Below are 22401 nucleotides of genomic sequence, written 5' to 3'. Positions count from 1 at the left end.
CTATTGCTGTAATAATAGATTTATGGACTTCAAAAAATCGAGAATTATCACAATATTAGAGAATTGGAATTGAAATTTTCGAGAAAAAAATGTCTCTCACTACTTACCTAATCTGGCAAGTGTATTTAAAGAAAATACTTTTTCCCACGAACATATTCGAAGAGACAAGAGAAGTTTCCTCATATAAATGAGTGAGCCCGATTCTATGTTTAGCTCACGGATATGTGACCACCATTTATTGTCGCACCCGCACCGCGGATCCAACACAGCACGATAGAGAAGTTCTTCATAGACAAAATACTCAAAAAATATGAATTTTGATAAGGGGATTTGCCACCACGGGGAAATATGATGTTCTGTAGGCAAGACGGACAAACTAACCACAGCGCCACGGTGATTTACACGAAATTTTAAGGTTACACAATAAACTGTCTCCAGACTGAATTCTAGTTTGATACGGAAAGGCTCGGAGGGATTCCTTCATATTTTAACTACTGATTTAAATTAAATTGACTTCAGTTAATTTATTTCGAAAAACCGCATGATCGTATGAATATTAAACTCAGACGTAGTTTGAAACTCCTTATCCCAAGTGTAGCGATAATATGGTCCAATTAAATCACTTGCCATTGGCACAAACGTTCACACAGTAAAAGTAGTAAAATGAAGTAAAATGGAGCAAGTAGTTCCCTTTCGCTTATGGAGAAAACTAAATGCAAATTTCAGAAAGTTCGCAAGTTCGGTAAAACAAGGTGGCTAACCTTCAAAATACCGAAATTCGGGAGGTACCGTTGCATGGGGCTATATCAAAACATCTACATATAACTAAAAATTTCTGGCGGAAAGTTTTTAAACTCTACGAAGACTAAATACCAAATTTACGTAATTTCGGTGGGTTGCTGTGGCCACAACCTGGTGGTCTATATAAAGGCGTGTACTTATACCAATGGAGGGCAAATTGCGAGAGACTCATGTATTTTTTACACTTTTGTGTATGAGGCCGAGCATTTCTACCCAACAGTGACTTATACCGACAAATTTCATATGGAACGTTTAATACCCCAAATGAAGACCAAATTTCAGCCATTTCAAAATACTGAAAATCGGGAGGTACCGTTCTATGTAGGCAATATGAAGGCGTGGTCGATACCGACAAATTTCTTAGAAAGTTTTATACCCCCCATGAAGACTAAGTACCAAATTTCAGCCATTTCTGTGTGATAGTGAGGCTAAAACCTTCGTGGACCTATATAGCGCATTTGTAATACCAAACATCCTAAGAGTACTAGAAACTGAGAAAATATCTTTTGTGCCACGGTCGGCATGTTCAGCCTTCATGAGGTAACACCCGACTACTGAATGAGGCTGATCGATTTGCAGCGACAAAAATATGGTAGTGAGCAGCACTAGATTCCAACACCTTGACATACACAAGGCCACGTGAATATCCCTAGAGGGGAAAACGAGAAACCAGATTGATCGTGTGTGTTAGATGTCCGATCGATTCGAGGAGCGAACATCGATTGGGACCATTTCTTAGTAGCATCCAAGATACGCACTCGTCTTAATGTTGCGGCAAACGTGCCATCTAACATAGGACGGAAGCTGGATGTCGAGAAGCTGTAAACACAACAGATAGCACAAGCCTACTCAGCTCAACTGACCCACATGGCACTCCTTGTTCCGATAATGGGGAAGCTTTGTTGCAAAGAATACCCCACTCTCTTCAAACTGACCCAAAATCTATATTTGGGTACCAACCACAACCACCCAAACATCTATGGTACGGTCAGGAGGGTCGTAACGCTACTGAAGAGAAGAACACGGAATGCAGAGCAACCCTGCAATCAGTAGCAACAGGAAGCGCCAAAGATGAGAAGCGTATTTTCAGTAGAAAGAGCTGGAAAAAGGTTGGCGTGAGAAACTCGATATATTCAGGAGTCAGAATAAAGTCCGAAAAATTTACCAGAGTGTAAAACTCCAGACTGAAGGGTATAGCGCAGGCACATTCTCCTGCAAAGATGATGAAGGAAATCTGGTAATTGGTAAAGATATAGTACTGAGGTCTGGAAGGAGCATTTCATGAAGCTCTTAGTATCGAATATGGGCGGCGATGAGATACCCCTGAAGCAATCGCAAACGACGACGTTGAATGTCTACCACCTAGCCAAAGCGAGGTCATGACATGACAGATCATAATCGGCTGAAAAACAATAAAGCAGCATGAGCTGCCCACAAAGGAGTATGTATCAGTTAATTATCGAAATTTGGCAGGAAGAAAGCATACCCTTAATGGGGGAGTCACGTTTCTGATTCCTGCGATTGTACCGATCAAAAAAGTCTACTACAGCATATGTCTACGGTGAAAATCGAGCCTCCCTATTTCGACTTTAAGTTTTTTATCCAAGTTTTTGGATATTTTGACATATAACAGCCAAACCATTGATATTTTCGATCCACGAAAATTGTAGTGAAGACAATAATAAGTAACTATCTAGTGAATCGCAAAAGCATTAACAGAAAATCATCTGAATCTAGAACGACATTACTTTCGGTGAACATTTGACCAGGAACATGAAGTGTTTCGCCATATACCATTTCAGCGATCAATGCAGGTAAGAATATAGCGATGACCATCTGATAGTGGAAATGGGCCAACTATATCTAAGTGCACATCAGCAAAACGTCGCGATGATAATAGAAATGTCCCGATAGGACTTTTTGTATGGCGAGTTATTTTTGATCGTTGACAATACTGACAAGATTTCATCCACTGTACACAATCTCTGTTCATGAAAGGCCAGCAATAACGTTCAGTGATAAGTTTTACGGTAGATCTTGAACCAGGATGAGATAAATTGTGTAAACCATAGAATATTGATTTTCGCAATTGAACTGGAACATATGGTCTTGGATTATTAGCTTGAGAGACGTCACAACATATCTTCGTATTTGAGGCAGGAATTGTAATGAGTTGTAAATTCATTGATGTTTCGGATTTTAACAAATCTTGAAGCTCTTGATCGCTTTGTTGAAGTTTTGAAAGTTCTTCAAAATCCAATAATGATAATGATTCTACACGGGAGAGTGTATCTGCCACGATGTTTTCATTACCCTTAATGTACCTCAAATCCGTTGAAAATTGGCCAATAAAGTTTAATTGTCGTGGTTGACGAGGGCTTGCTTTTTCTGGCTTTTGAGAAAAAGCGTAAATTAATGGCTTGTGATCAGTATAGATTGAAAACGAACGCCCTTCTACGTAGTCCCGAAAATACTTAACAGCTTCATAAATCGCTAATAGTTCTCGGTCGTAAGTACTATAGCGTTGCTGAGTTTTGCTTAGCTTCTTGGTAAAGAATGATAATGGTTGTAACTCACCATTTATTCGCTGTTCCAAAACAGCACCTAAAGCAAAATTTGACGCATCTACTTTAATAGATAATTCTGCATCACTGACGGGATGATAAGCTTGACTTACATTGCAAAAACGATTTTTTCGCTTCTTTAGTCCAAATGACAGGTCGTTTATCATTCTTCACCGCAATCTTGAGAAGTTGGTTTAGAGGGGCTTGTTCTGTCGCTGCATTAGGTAAAAATCTTCTATAAAAGTTTACCATTCCGAGAAAGCGTCGTAAGTCCTTTATAGTCGAAGGCTTAGGGATACTTACAATTTCATCAACTTTGCTTCGAATGGGTTGCATTCCAGTTGATGATATTCGGAAACCAAGGAAATCGATTTCACTATTACCGAAAGAACATTTACCTTGATTGACGACAATGCCATATTTCTGAAACCTCTCAAAAACAATCTTCAGATGCTCCAAATGTTCAGCAGGCGATTTTGAAAATATAAGGACATCAGCAATGTAGACAAAGACAAAAAGTAAACCACGTAGTACTTCATCAGTATCCAAACGGCATTTTGACAAGATCGTATAAACCAAATGGAGTATCGATAGCAGTTTTTGGTACGTCGTCACGAAATACAGGGATTTGATAGAACGCGCGCGCCAAATCCAACTTTGAAAATATACAGTTACCGGCTAAGTTAATGTTGGCATCAGTGATAAAAGGTATTGGATAACGATCAGGTACCGTAATTTTATTTAAAAATCGGCAATCTCCAACACATCTCCACTCAGCATTTTTCTTGGGAACCATATGAAGAGGATTCGACCAATTAATACTTGATGATCTAATAATCCCATGTTCGAGCATATACTCAAAATCTTTTTTGGCAATTTTAAAACGATTTTGATCTAAGCGCCGTGGTTTTGCATATACGGGTGGTCCAGTCGTTTCAATATGATGATATATTCCATGTTCCGTTTTAATTCCAGGAAGAGTGGAGGATTGATAAACATCTGGATACTTCATTAACAATTTGTTGTACACTGATTCATTTTTCACCAAAGTTGTTATGCCTAGTGACGGAGATTTAGAAATTTTCGCTGAAACTTGCAGATCAGTTTTGCCATCAATCAATGCTTTACGCTTAAGATCAGGAAGAATATGAAAATGTTTTAAAAAATCAGAACCAATAATGGGTTTTGTAACATCTGCTATAATAAATGTCCAAGAAAAATTTCTGCGTAATCCAAAATCTAAATGCATAATTTTCTGACCGAAAGTACGAATTGAAGAACCATTTGCAGCAAAAATTTTAATACCACATCTAGAAAAGTTGTTGAATTTCTTTTCTAAAGCTTCAATTTGACGGGATATTTTGGTCAGATCAATATTGCCAGCTGCAGCAGTTACTTCATAAAGTTGTGGCGAACGTAGGCTCACGATCTTATCTGCTTGCAGAGCTAACGAAGACAAATCGCTTACTTTACTTATTGTTAAAATAGACCGAACATCTTCTGGAAGTTGTTCCAAAAAGAGTGTCTTAAGAACAGCGTCATTTAATTGACCAGAAGCAAGATTTTTCATAACTTGCAGCAAATGCGATGGCTTTTGATCTCCCAATTCTTGATTTTTCAGCAGTCTGCGGAGTTTTGATTCCTGAGATTAAACCATAGTTTTGGATTTTCTTTCCAGAATGGAAGCAGCTTGTGGACACTAGAAGCAGCAACACTACGGGCTTAAGAATTTTCATTCCGACCATCTGCTAATTGATCCGAATTTTCCGAGGGCATTGTTACACTAGTTTTGTATTTTGTTTTTGTATGCAACGATTTAAAACGCGAGGTCACCAATTAATGTACCAGGTTTATGTATTTTTTAATTGAAACAAAGGCACATTTATAAAAAGTAACAAAACGTATATTTGGTTCGAATGAAATACAAGAACTGAAAATTATAATTTCAAAAAGAAAAAAGTATTTTTCTGTCAATTTAAAATTCAAAGAAAAGGTGATGTAAGTTTACAAGTATAAACATTATAAAGTATGCACCTAAAAGTTCTTGAAACTAATAAAAATCTCGACCTCATGCATCCAGTACCATTTCTGTCCATAAAAATATATTCAGATCAATATAAAACACCTTCTACGTTTTGAGTCAACTTGTTTGTATAAGGGGACAAATTCTATCATCTTTCGACCTGGTGATCAAGTACATGTTTCAAGTCTTATAACTTCAGTATTGATTTATTTATATCGACGAAAAGTACTCGGTTTTACTACTCCAAAAACAATTCCAAATAATTGTTGCAAATTTTCTAAGAAAAATTCAATTTTTCCTGGAAGTTACTGATTTCCTAAAACTTGCCTATATTGGTATACAGGTATCCAAGGTATATATCGGAAGGGTTTGTATAGATTCATCGGTCTTAAGACTTCTTTTAACATCCCTTGATGAGCTCTGAGAGATCTACTTAATAATTCGTATAATAATTTCATCATCCTCTGCTGGAGATCTAGTTGTTTATACACTAGGGTTATGACTTTTTTACAACCTCATATCCCTGTATCATAGCGTGATGAGTTTTGCCATAAGATTACATAAAATCTTAATTATAAGGTGATTCGGTGAATAAACCTCACGCACAAAATGATTTTAAAATTTGAATTTATCAAAATTATGGACAAAGTCACTGAAAACAGATATATAATTGAAAATAAACTTTAGGGCCACATGAGATAAATCAAATGACATAAAATTTATTTCTCACTATTTTTCTTCAATTCTGAGAATCTTAAAAATGTCGTAAACGCTTTTATTCAAAAATATAATTTTTTAACAAAAAATTTAAAATTTTTTCAAAGTAACTTTTTTCGCGACTCTTTTAATATTTAAATGAAATAAACGTTATTTTATAGTTATTAGTAAGCATATATTTATTCATTCGTGCAACAAAAAATAATTTTTTAAAAATTTTTTTTTATTTCATATATTTTTTCAAAAAATTATTTTTTAAAATCGATTTGTGCGTGAACTTTTTTTATATTTCAATGGAATAAACGATAGCATAATGATTAATAGGCAAAAGTTCATTCATCCCTGCTACAGGAAATCATTTTTGAGGAAAAATGCCAAAAAGTCATAACCCTATTATACACCTCCTTTCATCTTATGGCGATTTAAGTACTTTTTACGCTGTATCCAGCTCAATTTTAGATATTGTATTGTCCCTATGTTTATTTTTGGATTTCGATGGTTCCACACTTTTCAAAAATAAATTTTTTTGGAAAGCTTTGTTGTAAATTTCGTGCCATAATTTTTGTTTTCTTAAGAATTTAGATATCTCTCTTGTCTGTCAAATGTAAACATAAGTGCAAAAAATGTTGAGCCAATCGGACAAAAATTAACTGATATTAAAGCGTTAGAAACAGAAAATTCATTGTGATTTGTAAGTAACATCGAAGTTTAAAACACGGTTTTCTCGATATGGCATTTTTAAATGCGGTGCCCACTGTAGTTCAGAAAATGATGTTTTTTAAGGTTTTTATACATACATATAAAAAGCTCTTACTTAAGTAAGAGACTTAAAAAAATAACGGATTTATGGCGACAAAAATTTAATTTTTTTAGTTAAAATCGAAATTATGATTTTGATAGTCCACAACTTTTTTAAAAATGTATATTTTTTAATTCCGTTTCGCTTAAGTGCGACATTGTTAAGTTCTTAATGATCCCACAAAAACATATGGTGATCGGTTTATTCGTTTTCGAGCTATAGTGGGCACCGCAAATTGCTTTAGTAAAAACAGTGTTTCGTAGGAGGCCATTTGTCAGAACACTGTGCAATATTTTTCAACAAAAAAAATGTCGATAGTAGCTCAAGGTGTGATCTATCAGATGAAATAAAAATCTTCTAAAAAATTTGGTAGATTTCTTGTAAAATATTCATGAAAAAATTAATTTTTCGTGCTCAATAAGTGGCCATAACCCCTTAAATTTTGTGGTTTCAACATGGTACAATAAGGAAGGTAGAACAGGTTCGAAAAAACGATAGAAATTCAACCCTGCACGTATGCCCGCTTCCTGTCAGAATTGTTATACTGGCATATGCAACAGGTTGCCTTTGTTTGTTTGATATTTTTTGCCATTTTATCCAATTCGTTAAAACAACGCGAAAATGAATGAAACATAAATATTTGTTTTCACATATACATCGAAACACGTTCAAAAAATTATTTTCAACTTAAGTTTGATAAATATATATTTTACAACTGCTCTGTAATTAACGATTTCATTGCAACTAACTTTGAATCTATTTTGAAAACACTTTTAATATTTTTCAAAACAAACACATACACACACAAAATATAAACTTCACATTGACAAAAGTCGGTCACTCTCAGAAAAAAATTGAAATCAGATGTGAGCTCTGTTAGGCCCATACCTATATACGGACGTATGTATACCCAGGGCGTGTGTGGTGAAAAAAGTAGAACACATGTATTCTTATGAGAACTACCGAAATACGTCGGGCGTATACTTTTGTAAGTTAAAAAAGTTTAACTTTGACAGAGCGTTATTCTTTGTATGTGTGTGTGTTTTGTATTTTAAAAACAAAAGCCCAACAAAACATGAAATAGAATTCATTGCAAAGGAAAATTATTTGTTTTACGAATGAAAACATTTAAATAAGTTTCGGTCGCGGATTTTGTGTTTTAAATGTGATTTGGATTACTGAACGTATTTTGGTAATACGGACGCTCAGAGAGCGTTGGTGGATTGGTGAAATATTTGTGTACGTCCCGTCGTTATTTAGGTTTAGCAGTTATACCTTTCTATTTATACCATGGTTTTCAATTTTTGTATATTTTCTCTAATATATTTTTGTAATGAGCTATTTTGAATATCATAATTACAAATTCTTTATTGTGTTTAAAACTTGAAAAAAAAAATATTTCAAACAATTTCTGTTCTACCGCAGTGATGTCTGTTAAGATTAATTTTAACTGGTCTCTTGCTACAAATGTTCATTACTTCGATTAAGTTTCCGAGATATAGTCTTAGAAAATAAGCCATATTCTGCACTACCTCTACTAAAATATCTTTTGGGCACAAAAGAATTTTTCTTCCGATTATTCCTTGAACAAAAGCACAAGAGACGAATTAAAACGACTGCATCTCGCATTGTAACCCAGGATATAATAGGACGCTATCGAACGAAGAAGTAATTCTAATAGATGGATATATTTAGAAATTTTCCTTTTTCCGTCTTCGGTAAAGGACATTGCGAACAAGTAAAAAGAATATACAGGGATATACCCTTGGCCTGTGTGAATTGAAGCGTGCGTCTATTGACAGATCGAATACTGCCTAAACAAGTAAAAAAAAGTATCAGTCGGCTAGGCCGACAGAGATATACCCTCAGCCTGTGTATATTGAAATAATTTTTTCCCAAAAAACGTACGTATGGACGTATGAACCGACAAAAATGTTGATTAGATTAAAGAGCAGAAGTTTTGCGGAGGAAGTACTTAAAGGAATTGATCGACATTGACCATTATGGATGTCGACCTCCAGCCACTACATATGGTGTCATAGGGGCTTAAGAAGTGTGGATTTGCCACTTAAAAAACTTTTAACATCATAATTGAGGCAGCGAATGCAAGTTGCTTCAACAAAAATAAAAGTGAATCGATAGCAGGTCTTAAAGTGAACTTATCCGAAATTTTGTTTGGGAGGTACTGGATGGAGTGGACAAATATAGTCCATATTTGAACTTGATCTATATCTGGTAGATATGTTAGGATGTGTAAAGTATGGACCAATTCGACCACTCCCTTCAAAAGTTACGGTACGAACAATTTTTCCGGACATTTTTGAAATTTTGTGGGGGAGGTACCTGAAGGAGTAGACCGATATCGCTTATCTTCGAACTTAAACTATGTTTGGACAAAATATTACTAAGGCCAAATTTTGGACCCAATCAGCAGATCCGTTCGAAAGTTATCTTGCGCTCCAACCACTTCACACGGTGTCATAGGGGTTTTGTGAAACTTTCAGGCTATTTTCTCAGAAAGTTTGGACTTGCCCCTGATCAAAACTTGTACCGTCGTATGGGGGGCAGTGAATACAAGTTGCTAAAACAAAAATCAAAGCGATTCGAGAGCAGGTCCTAAACTGAACTTATCCGAAATTTTGTGTGGGAGGTACCCGAAGGAGTAGACCTATTGAGTCCATGTTGGAACCTCATCTAAGTCTGGTACATATTTCACGATGGGCAAAGTATGAACCAAATCGGTTACCCCCTTCAAGAGTTATCGTGCGCACAAATTTTCCAAACATTTTCGAACATTTGTGGGGGAGGTACCGGAATGAGTGGACTGATATAGCCCATCTTCGAACTTAAACTAAGTTTGGGCAAAATATTACGAAAGCCAAAATTTGAACCGAATCGGATGATCCGTTCGAGAGTTATCGTGCGCTCCAGCCAGCAGGACAGACAGACAGACGGACGGACATGGCTAGATCGACTCCAAATTGTCTGAAACACATTTCGTCCAAACATACTTGGAGTCTAAAACCATTATTTCGATGAGCCACATTTTCATCGTATCAAAGTGTATATACCCTCTTTAGCCTAAAGGCTGAAGGTATAACAACCAAAATCCTTTTTCCCGTAAATTATGTATTTAGGAGATTTTCAGAAGTATGTGGCCCTTTTTGGACGTATGAACCTGTCGACAAAATATGGATTTGGATTAATGATCCCAAGTGCTGCGAAGGAGTTACATGAAGAAATATGCCGGATCGACGTTGTCCACTTCGGAAGTTCAACTTATTTTGGGAATTATTGCTTTCAATATATATTGCGACCACCAGTCATTTCAGTTGGTCACCGTATAATTTAGAGCTTTTGGACCATAATGTCAGGAAATATGTAAACAGGACCAGAAGGAGTAACTTCGGTAAAATTTTCCAAAGGATCCTCGAACAGACATCAAACAGCACATAAACAAAAATGTTGACCTTTTGTGAGGAGGGTACCCTAAGGAGCTTAAATTAAGTTTGGGGAAAATATTACTTAATCAAAAGTTTGGTCCAAATCATTTTAGCGAAAATTTTCACCATCTTCGAACTTTATCTAAGACAAAAATATTACGATATTGTACCAACGTAGTATCCGGCTCGAAAGTTGTCGTGCGCACAAACCACTACACATTGTGGAAGTATGAACTTGTCCCTAAAAAACTTTCTGTGCATTTTTGAAATATTAAGTTTGGACAAGGAGACACATTTTGGTCGTATGAAAGAACGTAAATACCTTTATTAGCCTAAAGGCTGAGAGCATCAAAATGTGTTCATGGATTTTTGCTAAAAAAAAGAATTACAAGAATTAAGAGTTTTTGGATTGGGCGCCAGAATTTCATTTTAAAGAATCCAAGTCTGGTTGTCAGAGTTTTGCAATTTATGAGAAGATCCACGATAGGAAACCAGAAATTCTCCAAGAGAAGGCCTCGTTTGTCTAGAACGCCAAAGTCTACTGCTGATGCACGTTTGGGCGACAAAATTTGTCATTAACAAATCCACGATTGTGTGCCAGAATATCATGTAGGATTGACGTACTATTGCTCAGCATTAGTTCTCTATCGACAAAACCACTATTGACCTTCAGAAATTCTTTATCAAAATGTCATTGTGATAATATCAAGGATTGGGCACCAAAATATCTTTAGGAAAATAACTACGATTGGTTTCACCAATATTTGCTTTGAAAATATCCATCCCTATTTAAATAACGCGTTTGGGCGCTAGAGTTTGTCTGTTGAATAAAACACTAATGGATGCAACAATTTTTCTACAAACGTATTCATATTTGGTTGCCAGAATATTTAAAACACACAGTTTAAAAGCCAGAATATTAATATAAAGTTGCTCATTAACATACCCACGGTTGGCTCCAGAATGGGTCTATTAACAAACCCACGTCTTGCCGTTAGATTTTTTTATTTAAAGGATCTCGTGTGGAAACTATAATAACACAGTGTTAATTGTTGAGTCATGGAAAATTGAACATATTCTGACACCGCGTGATAGAAGACAAAAAAAGACGACAGAAGTCTCGTTTTTCCCATCACGTTTATAACTCCTGAATTCTACATGTCAATACAAAAAAAAACAAAAATACAAGTGGAGTAGAACCCCTGATGTCCCTGATGTCTCAACTAATCCCATCATCTTTCCATAAATTACGCAATAAAATTAGAGAGGACATTTGAAGTGATAGACCTTAGGAGAATAATACCTTCAAAAGCCCTTAAAACGATATTAAAGTCATTTCAAAAATTGGTTTAAAAGTGAGACTAAATCTTTCAAAATGTCTGAAATCAAACTTTATACTGAATATTATAAAAACATGTCCTCCATAAAATACATTTGTGAAAATTTGCGTTTTTCCAATGGACAGATTTGTTGTTATCTTCAGACCTCTAGCATAAAAAGTGTGAACTAAGAACATTATTGATAGGTTTCGAGCTGTGATAAACTATTGTGAATAAAACTTATGTATTATCGAAGACTACAACCAATTAGTCAGCTGACTGTACAGCCATCTATATGTAAAACACATGTAGCTAGTGGTGAAACACAGAGAACAGCAAAACCAAAATATATTTACCAGGGGCTGGATTCTTTGTTCTATGAAAATTTAAAATGAAAAATATTTCTTTGTAATTTTTATTCATTTGACATTTCATTTCACATTTTCATAGAACAACAACTCTTTTTTGGTTGAAAATTCTTCAATATGTCAAAATGTTTATTTACGCTTTCATACAATTTATTCGCAATATCAAAAAATTTGACAGATCATCATGAGAAAAACCATAAACTAATAAAATATAGCATGATGAAATAGTAAGGTGGCGTAAAACGACCAGCTGATTGGTTTCAATCTGTCATTTTTTTGTTATTGTGAATAAATTGTATGAAAATGTAAACAAACATTTTGACACATTGAAGAATTTTTGGCTAAAACAGAGTTGTATATGTGCTACTTACGTGACCTGTTAAATAGATCTTGAAATATAGGCAACGAAAGATGTTTTTCAACCTGTAGATTTTGCGTATGGTACATACTAAAAGTGCTGAGTATTTTTATTTTTCCGTTTTTTTTTTCAGCTCAACATGATCTGTGTGAAGCACTTATGGGCTAAATACATATGGTCCGTTGTGTGACGCGTTGCGCGTTGAAAACAACAGCCACATGCCTTAAAGGCCGCTGCACATACGGCGCGTTGAGCGTTGCGTTACAACAACCACATTAAAACTTCAAGAACAATCTTGGCATCACTTAGACTTTTTTCCTGTGGTTGTTACTAACGCGTGACGCGACGCACAACGGACCGTATGTGCGTGGGCCATTAAGGTCGCGGCACATACGATCCGTTGTGTGACGCGTTGAAAACAACAACCACGTGAAAAATGTGTAAGTGAAGCCAAGTTTTTGCCGGGGCCTTTACAATGATAAATACTGACTGAACTGGGTTGTAACGTTAGTGTCAAATTTCATATGACATTTTATACATTTATTTCTATTTCGATGTACATTAGGGACATATATGTTTTGAGAAAAAAAATATATCATTCGGAAAATACCATTTCCCAGAAAGACTTCTTCATAGCAATGATATGTAACCTCCTCCAAGTTCGAACGCAGTAAATCCCCGCTTGTAGAGGCGATACAACGTTTGTTAATATGTGAGGTATTTTGTTAAAATTTAAAAAAATAAAGCCCTAATAAACATGTGCTTCATTGATTTCTAAAACAAAACATTGAAACAGCTTCTCCTTTTTCTATGAATTTCCAGCGACCCCAAACTTTTCTGCAAGACTTCTACTTTCTGCGAGAATTTATGCATTTAGTGGAATGATGTGGAAACATAAAAATTGAAAATGTAACGAATTTTCATTCATGTTTTCCAAAATATTCAACCAAATGTGAAAAATTATTAGTTTTTTAAATTCCAATTATTTATAGACATTTCCTTGTTTTGTTTACAAATACAACTGGCAGTAACGTTACAAACAAAAACAAATTCCTTTGTGGTTGTTCATGATACAATGATACAAGGTAATCTCATTTCAAAAAACCGTCCTTGAGCTGTCACATACAACCATGCATGAAACGATATGAAAGTTCTTTTTGTTATTGTATGTTAATGACAACAATAACAAAATAGTCTTTGTTTACGTTTTCAAGAAATTGATTTCTGATTTCAATAAAATTGAAGCAGAATAAAATATTCGTTATTTTGAGAAAAGGACAAGAAAAACGGTAAGCAAAAATTAAGCAGACAACGCGGTCTATGTGGATATATGGAAATTCAGTGAAAACCGCAAAATAACTGTGAAAAGGCAGAGATAAATTTTGATTGATATAACTTCAATGTTTTTTTATTGTTATTCGTGTTATTGCAGTTTAGCCAACGCAAGACCACTGGAAAATAATGGCAAATCATGAATGATGGTCAGCAAGGGCACCCATTCGCCCTGATGACAAAATATCTACCAATTGAGGCGTTGTAATAAGCGTGGTACCACTTGGCCAGTAAGTCATTGGGTTGCAGCGAAAATGAATGAGTTTATATTCAGAATGTGTGCCTTTTGTTACAGGCCCGGATATATGGATGGATTCTGCAAATGTTATGCGTGTGTATTGTTGTTTGTAAATAGTATATGATGACTATTGTTTGTTTTTGTATATGAGTGAGTGTGATTGTTAATAATGATGCTATTTTGTTTTTCTTTTAGTATGAGGAAAAAGATGGTTTGATGAAATTGTTTATGGATCTGAAACAAGTTCTCAATCGCATTGAAGATTTGAGATTATTAGATCCAAATGTGTTCCTGGCACCATTTTTGGAGATTATACGTACCGAAGAGACCACGGGAGCTGTGACCAAATTGGCATTGTCAGCCATAAACACATTTTTTATCTTATGGTTTGATAGGTAATCATAAAAAAATACCTCTTCTTCAAACAACCTTAATACCAATGAACATTCTTGCAGATCCCACCTGTCCAAATTTGGATGTGACCATCGAAAATATTGCCGATGCTGTTACTCACGCCCATTTCATTGGCACTGACCAATCTTTAGATGTTGTTACCTTGTTTCGTGTTGAAGAAGTCTTACATACCTTAATGCGCAGCCCCGAGGGTTCCATGCTCACCAATGAGTCGGTGTGTGAAGTAATGTTGAGTTGTTTTAAAGTATGCTTCGAACCTCGCCTCAATGAATTACTGAGCCGCTCCGCCGAACAGGCATTAAAAGATATGGTGCTTTTGTTGTTTATGCGTTTGCTACAGTTTGCAGATGATCGCACTGAATCGGGCATGCAACAAAAACGCTCTTCCAAGATGGCGGTTAGTCAAGAAAATTTAGTACGCAGCCAAAGTTATAAAGGATCCGATTTATCCAATGTCGGTGTGGAAGAACAAAGGAAAATTTCCACACAATCAGCTCCAGGTGATGAGGTGCAGCAACAAAATTCAGCAACACCGGGCCACTTGCATCAATTGAAAGCACCACCACTGGCTACAACACCAGCTGGTAATATTGTTGATTTGCAGGGTAAAATAACCCAAACCCCAACACGGCTAGTGTTGTGGATAGCGAGGTCCAGGAAACCACTCCAACAACGAACGCAGAGACAAATGCTCCTTCGATATCGGTGGAACCAGCTTCACCACCCACAAACACCACTCAAGATGAAGGTATGGCACCATTGGTACTATACGGTTTGCCCTGCATTCAAGAACTGTTTCGTTTCTTGATATTGCTTTGCAATCCCTTGGACAAACAAAACATCGATACCATGATGCATATGGGTTTGAGTCTGCTGACCGTTGTTGCCTTTCAAGTGGTAGCCGACAAATGAAATATGAAATATGACTCATTATTGCAATTAGTCAAGTATGATTTATGTCGCAACCTATTTGCGGTAGGTTTATAGCTTATCAGTTACAATTTTCTTTATTAATGTGACATTTTTCTTTACAGTTCATGAACTCGGAACGTTTGACCATATTTGCAGCTGATTTACAAGTCTGTTTCCTCATGTTTGAATCAATGAGAGGCCATTTACCTCAAAAAATTGTCGGAATTGGCTTTGGACAAACTTTGTAACAGAGCTTTATATCAACTATGACTGTGATTTGTATTGTATTTGAGAGTCTAACAAATACATATGTTGTCCAAGTATACCTTGTCGGCCACAAATGTCATTTATAAGACTCACATATTGGCAATGGATACATTGATATCGGTGGTGGAATAAAAATGGAAATTAATTGTGTGGTTGCCAAAAATGGTGGCGGCCAACAGGCAAATAATACAGCAGGATCGCAAACATCCTCTTCGTCACTACGCCATTCACGTCAAAACTCCGGTTTAGAGGGTATTGTCATAGATGATCCCAATACATCCGAGGAGAATTACAATGTGGAAAAAATATCCAGGTTAACCGTTTAACCGAAAAAGGACTTGTAAATTCGATGCAAAAAGCTATGAGTGTTGACAAGATTAGTGAGTGGAAATTGACCCATGGTGCCTATGATGCCGTTTCCTCATCTGGACCGAATCTGCATTCGCCTTCTTAAATCTAAAGAAAACAGCGAGTTGCTGCGTGACCCACGCAAGAAGCTCTTCTGTCGAATCCATTGTCCAATGTTTGTCAACTCATCACGTTGAATTCTGATATTTTTGTAGCAGTATAGGTTTGTTGGTGCGTTAGCAGCTGCTGGGCGAAACTCTTTTCTCGCTGCCGTGGGATTTGTTGATTCCTAATGCTGAGGTTCTCTGACGACGTGGTGCTGACAAGCGTACCATTGCCAAGCTATCGTCAAGGAAAACAACGTTGAATTGGGTAACCCACCAAAGCTACTGCCTATAATGCTACAAAAGGCCTTTAAAGCCAGAATGAAGAATACCACAGCTGCCCCCAGAAGATGTCCACTTTTGAAATCCTTTTAACTTTGTGAGAACATTGTGTCCTTTTACATTTACAAAATGTATGATTTATTATAATATAAAAGAGTATATAAATATAAGTTATGCAGCCGTATCGCTTACAGTATATATATATATATATATATCATGGGGAAAAATACATATAAAATGTTGTAGTCATGATTGTGTAGTCCTCGTAATCATGACTATCTAATTTGGGGGAGACATTTCGACAGTTGTCCTGCCAAACAAACATTTTAGTTTGTCTCCGTTGCATTTTTTGAGATTTGAAAGGAATATTCCGATGTGCAAAAGTTGGACCAATGTCTCTCACTCTTTCAATTGTTGTGACCACCAGCCATTTATACTGGGCACTGTAATATCTTGAAAGCTTTTGGACAAATATGTCTAGAAGCTTGCACTTAATCACGAAACACATAATTTCACAGTATAGCCCAGCTGCCAAGGAATTTAAAAACGATTCCCCAACAGTCCTTAAACGAAATTTTTGTGTGGAGGCACTCGAAGGACTGGATCTACATATGTCTGGAAAAAATGACGAATATTTTTTAGACAAAGTCAGTAATTCCTCTCGTGAGTTATCATACGCACCATTTTAGCGAAAATCTGTGAACTTTTATGGGGCAGGTATCGGAAGAAGTGGACTCCCTCTTTCTCCAAATTGATTACATTTTTGAAAAATATGACGGGGACCAATTTTTGAACTACATCAGTTGATCCGTTCGAGAGTTATCCTTTAGACGGACGGACAGACAGTGCAAAATCGACTCCAAATTGTCTGAAAATTTAAGTTTAAAAAATTTGAAATTAAATTTGTTTGGAATTGGAAATATAAATAAACCTGACATTTGTGTGTTTTAACATATACATACATACAAAGTTTGTCAAAATCATTTTGCCAATGAAGGGACGGCAAAGCGAATACAACTCTGTGAGCTGTGAGCGTGAGGTTACCTTGTATCATTGTATCATGGTGGTTGTTGTTCGAGTTGTATTTGTTGTAGTATTAACTTTACCTTATATTTGTTCTACCATGCGCTGTAGGAAACCTTTTGGTTTTTGTGTTTTTTTTAGCAAATACATGTAAGAACGCCTAAAGGGCGTTAAAAACAACAACCAAATGAAAAAAAAAACTAAGTGATGCCAAGTTTTTTCTTGAAGTTTTCATGTGGTTGTTGTGACGCTGCACTCAACGCACCGTATGTGCCGAGCACTTACTTTCATGAAATTATTTCATTGAACTCACTCTAGTGTGTACCGCGTGTTTGCAGGCGCCATTTGAATTTTTTTGGAAAGTTTGACAGTTTTAAACCTAAACGTGAAAAAATGACTTTACAAAAAAATGGAACATTTCCGTGCGTGAATGGATAATGCAAGATCGCCATGTTATATACCGTGAGATAGAGGCTTCCTTAAGCCTTCGGCACATACGGTCCGTTGTGCGACGCGTTGTGCGTTGAAAACAACAACCACATGAAAAATGTGTAAGTGATGCCAAGTTTGTTCTTGAAGTTTTCATGTGGTTGTTGTAACGCAACGCTGAACGCGCCGTATGTGCCGAGGGCTTTAGACATTTCTTCCACCAACTAACCTTTGATATTGCATGAACACATGACCGCAAAAATGGATTTTTCTCGATAGTTCCGGCAAAATTGGAAAATCGATCAAAAAATGGTTTATGTGGATTGGTGCAAAGAAATTGTGAATTAAAAAGATCGCGGTGCTTCAAACGACGTTTATAAGATCGTAACAGACGACGAATCTGGGATCTATGCTTAGGAGACAGTAACAAAAAACGAATCTACCGTTCAGATATTCGAAAGCGAGCCAAATCCAACGAAAGTTGTTCATGTAAGAAGCGGCTATACAGCTTGAGAAATGTAGGTTAATTCAGAGTGGTACTACAATTTGTTTGCCTGACGTCTCCTGAGAACAACTTCGATGAGTGATGCCAAAAAAAATAAAAAAAAAAAAAAAACGGAGTCGTTAATAACTAATTTTGACATTTGGAATGGAGTTGTTAAATCTATTGAAATAGAGGCCTCAGCACATACGGTCCGTTGAGCGTCCCGTTACAACATTGAAAACTTCAAGGACAAACTTGGTCAGCTCTATTCGTTCTCCTAAATCCAAATTGTACCATATTTAGTACCATTTAGTACTTTCGTACCCTTAAGTACGAATTGTCAAAACTTCTTCAATTCTATACTCCAACAGTAACCCTAATTCCAAATTTCAGGCTTCCAGCTCTATCCCAAGGCAAATTTATATAAGGTAAATGCATGAATTACAACAACTAACAAATTTACAAAAACAACATTGTTGTTATTGAAAATTAATTGTCAAAGATAAATATTGAATAAAAGGGTCGTTCCAAAAATTTTTTCAAGAAAAACATAAATTCATTTTGAAAATCCTCTTAAATAGTACGAATTTGAATCAAACTGCAAATATAACGCATTCAAAACTCTCGTACACGTTTAGTATGAAAATCAGTATTTTAGGGTAGCAAACGTCAGAGTTTCAAATTTCATGTGTAGACCCTATTACATTTTGAAAACTAAATTTACAAAAAAGTAAGAATACAGCTAATTGTCACTTCTACCTTGTATAAATATGCCTTGCTCTATCTAATCACCCGAATCCCAACTATACCAAATTTAGTACCATTTAGTACTTTTGGTAGACATAAGTGCGAATTTCGAAAACCACCCCCCATATCTCAATCCTACACTTCAACAGTTATCTTAATTCCAACTTTTAGGATTCTAGCTCTATTCGTTCACCCAAATCCAAAATGTACGAAAAGCAGGTTTTAGGGCTGTTTCGTCATTTATTTGCTAAAACAGATAACATTCTGTGTCATTTACCATACAAAAGTAAATGACGATAGCTGCGTCATTTATTCTAAACAACGCACGAAAACACCATACTTTTATACGCAACCCTGCTTTTTCGTCATAAACTACCAAAAAATGCAACTGTTTTATGATGTCTTTGCTTGCTTGTGTGTGTTGTAGAAAAACAAAAATACTCAAACGATGACAAATGTGTAAATAAATAGTTAAAAAACTTGCAAAATTTATATTTTTTTAATTTTGAATTAATTCAAGTTATTTGGTAAACACTAGAGTTGTGAAATTCTTATTTTTTGGAATTAAAATTATTGTGTGTATGTCTTATTGTATCCGTGTGTATGTGCGATTGTATGCGTAAGCAAATGACGCAAAAACAGATGTAAATACACTTCATTTGTTTCTAGGATTTCGTAAAACGAAATCATTTAATGTGCAAATGTAAATTGGTCTTTAGTACCATTTAGCACCCATAAGCTCGAATTTCCAAAATTACTTCAATCCTACACTCCAAAAGTAATCTTAATTCCAAATTTCAGGAATCAGCTCAATTCGTTCATCCAAATCCAAATTGTACCAAACGAATTTTCAAAACTTCCTCAATCATTTACGAAATCCACTCGATTTCAACTGTCAATTCCATAGCTCAAACGTGAAATGAAATCTTATCTGGATTTCATTTGACGTTTAACCTATGGATTTGACAGTTGAAATCAAGTGGATTTCGTTAATGTAAACCAAGCACTACACTCCAATAGTAAGCCTAACTCCAAATTTCCGGTTTCCAGCTCTATCCAATCACCCAAATCCCAACTGTACCAAATATAATACCATTTAGTACTTTTTACACATATCCAAAACCATCTCCTTGTATCAACCCTACTTTTAAACCATGATTTCCATTCCAAATTTCAAGCTTTTAGCTCTATCCGTTCACATAATACCAAATGATACCAAATTTAGTACATTTCAGTACTTTTCGTACACTTATGCCAAGTTTACACTTGCGCTCCAAAATCCACTGGATTTCACGAAATCCTGAAATACACCCCGGTGTTTATACTTATTTTTTTGTTGATTTCAAACATATCACAATGATCAAGGTAGATGCATATGCGCAGCTGATCGAACATGAATTTTCAAAACAAGTTGATGTAAATTGAATTAATCATCAAAAATATATGACAATATAGAACTTTACAACTTTATTTGGAAAATTATCGTAAAATTATCTATATATCGTATTAATTGTGTATAGTACTAACAAATGAAAAATAAAGAAAATGATTTTATCGTTGAGACACCACAATAATAAATTTTGATAGATAAAAGTTGATAGATAAAAGTAGTTCTTGCAGTAGTTTTCCCATTTAGTGGTAAAAATGCGTTCCCGTACTCCGAAATTTAGCAAGACTTGCACTTCTTTTTAAACAAAAAATAGCGCCGAATAACACCGTCTTCTCCTGTTTTCTGCCATACAATTTTGGCCTAGTAGAAACTCGCAGCAAGCATGTTCATTGGCATCTAATATGATAGCTGATACGTTGATTTTGACATTTATGCTGGAGTTTTTGCAATTTCCGTAATTTTTCCGTTCCCGTATTTTTTAAGAAATTTGTATTGGGAAGCTATTTTTGACAATTTGCTCTTTTTTTAACATTACCATTAAAAAAGTACGGGAACGCAATGAAAAATAGCATTGTAACAAAGTAATTTAATATTTTTTCACATTGTTTACAAATTTTGATACTAAATTTTTTTGTTGCAGCAATTGACCATCTACCTTGTTTATTATGATACGTGAAAAGTGTTGCAACTTTTGGTACTTTTTTAGGCAAAACAGGGTTGTATATCATGAGTACTGTGATTTCGATGTTGATTTCGCTGAAATCACGAAATGAGATGATTTCATTTTTGTATGCGAAATCATGATAAATTTTGCTGGATTTCGCGCGAAATCACGAAACGCCTTCGAAATCACGAAACGACGACGAATGTAAACCAAACATTATGCCAAGTTTACACTTGCGCTCTAAAATCCACTGGATTTCACGAAATCCTGAAATAAACCCCGGTGTTTACACTTATTTTTGTGTTGATTTCAAACATATCACAATGATCAAGGTAGATGCATATGCGCAGCTGATCGAACATGAATTTTCAAAACAAGTTGTTGTAAATTGAATTAGTCATCAAAAATATACGACAATATAGAACTTTACAACTTTATTTCGAAATTTATCCGAAAACTATCTATATATCGTATTAATTGTGTATAGCACTAACAAATGAAAATATATAAAAATGATTTTGTCGTTGAGACATCATAATAATAAATTTTGATAGATAAAAGTTGTGTTCAGAACTTGCAAAATATTACTACTTGCAGCAGTTTTCCCGTTTAGTGCTAAAAATGCGTTACCGTACTAAGAAATCTAGCAAGACTTGTACTTCTCTTTAAACCAAAATAGCGCCGAATAACACCCTATTCCCCTGTTTTCTGCATACAATTTTGGCATAGAAGAAACTAGCAACATGTTCATTTTCATCTAAATACGATAGCTGATTTTGACATTTTTACTGGAGTTTTTGCAATTTCAGTCATTTTTCCGTTTCCGTATTTTTTAGAAATTTTTATGGGGAAGCAATTTTTGACAATTCGCTCTTTTTTTCTAACATTACCATTAAAAAAGTACGGGGACACAATGAAAAATAGCATTGTAACAATGTAATTTAATATTTTTCACATTGTTTACAAATTTTGATACTAAAATTTTTTGTTGCAGCAATTGACCATCTACCTTGTTTATTGTTGTACGTGAAAAGTGTTGCAACTTTTGGTACCTTTTTAGGCAAAACCAGGGTTGTATATCATGTGTACTGTGATTTCGATGTTGATTTCGCTGAAATCACGAAATGAGATGATTTCATTTTTGTATGCGAAATCATGATAAATTTTGCTTGATTTTGCGCGAAATCACGAAACGCCTTCGAAATCACGAAAAGAGGCCGAATGTAAACCAAACATTAAATTGCATCTTGTTGACGACTTCCACCCGTTATATTTTAAGGTATACCTTTTCTAAACTACATATTTTGGTATGGCAATGCCAAAGTAATTGGAGTCGTAAGTCGATTTTTTCAAACTACAAGTCGACTAATCGAAT

General features: G+C 35.4%; 1 protein-coding gene across 1 annotated transcript; it reads left to right on the top strand.

The window, feature by feature from the left end:
- Positions 1-13963: 13963 nt before the first annotated feature.
- On the top strand, positions 13964-16473 carry LOC141393060 (uncharacterized). The gene is made up of 4 exons (XM_073966012.1): positions 13964-14055; positions 14158-14357; positions 14418-15351; positions 15411-16473. Exon 3 carries the CDS (start codon positions 14552-14554, stop codon positions 15182-15184), a length of 633 nt encoding a protein of 210 aa, XP_073822113.1. The 5' UTR covers positions 13964-14055; positions 14158-14357; positions 14418-14551; the 3' UTR covers positions 15185-15351; positions 15411-16473.
- The last annotated feature ends 5928 nt before the right edge of the window (positions 16474-22401 follow it).

The sequence above is a fragment of the Musca autumnalis genome, unplaced genomic scaffold, assembly GCF_047663935.1.
Source record: "Musca autumnalis isolate F117 unplaced genomic scaffold, ASM4766393v1 scaffold_2, whole genome shotgun sequence".
Lineage (NCBI taxonomy): Eukaryota > Metazoa > Arthropoda > Insecta > Diptera > Muscidae > Musca > Musca autumnalis.
This window is presented reverse-complemented; position numbering and strand designations above follow the sequence as displayed.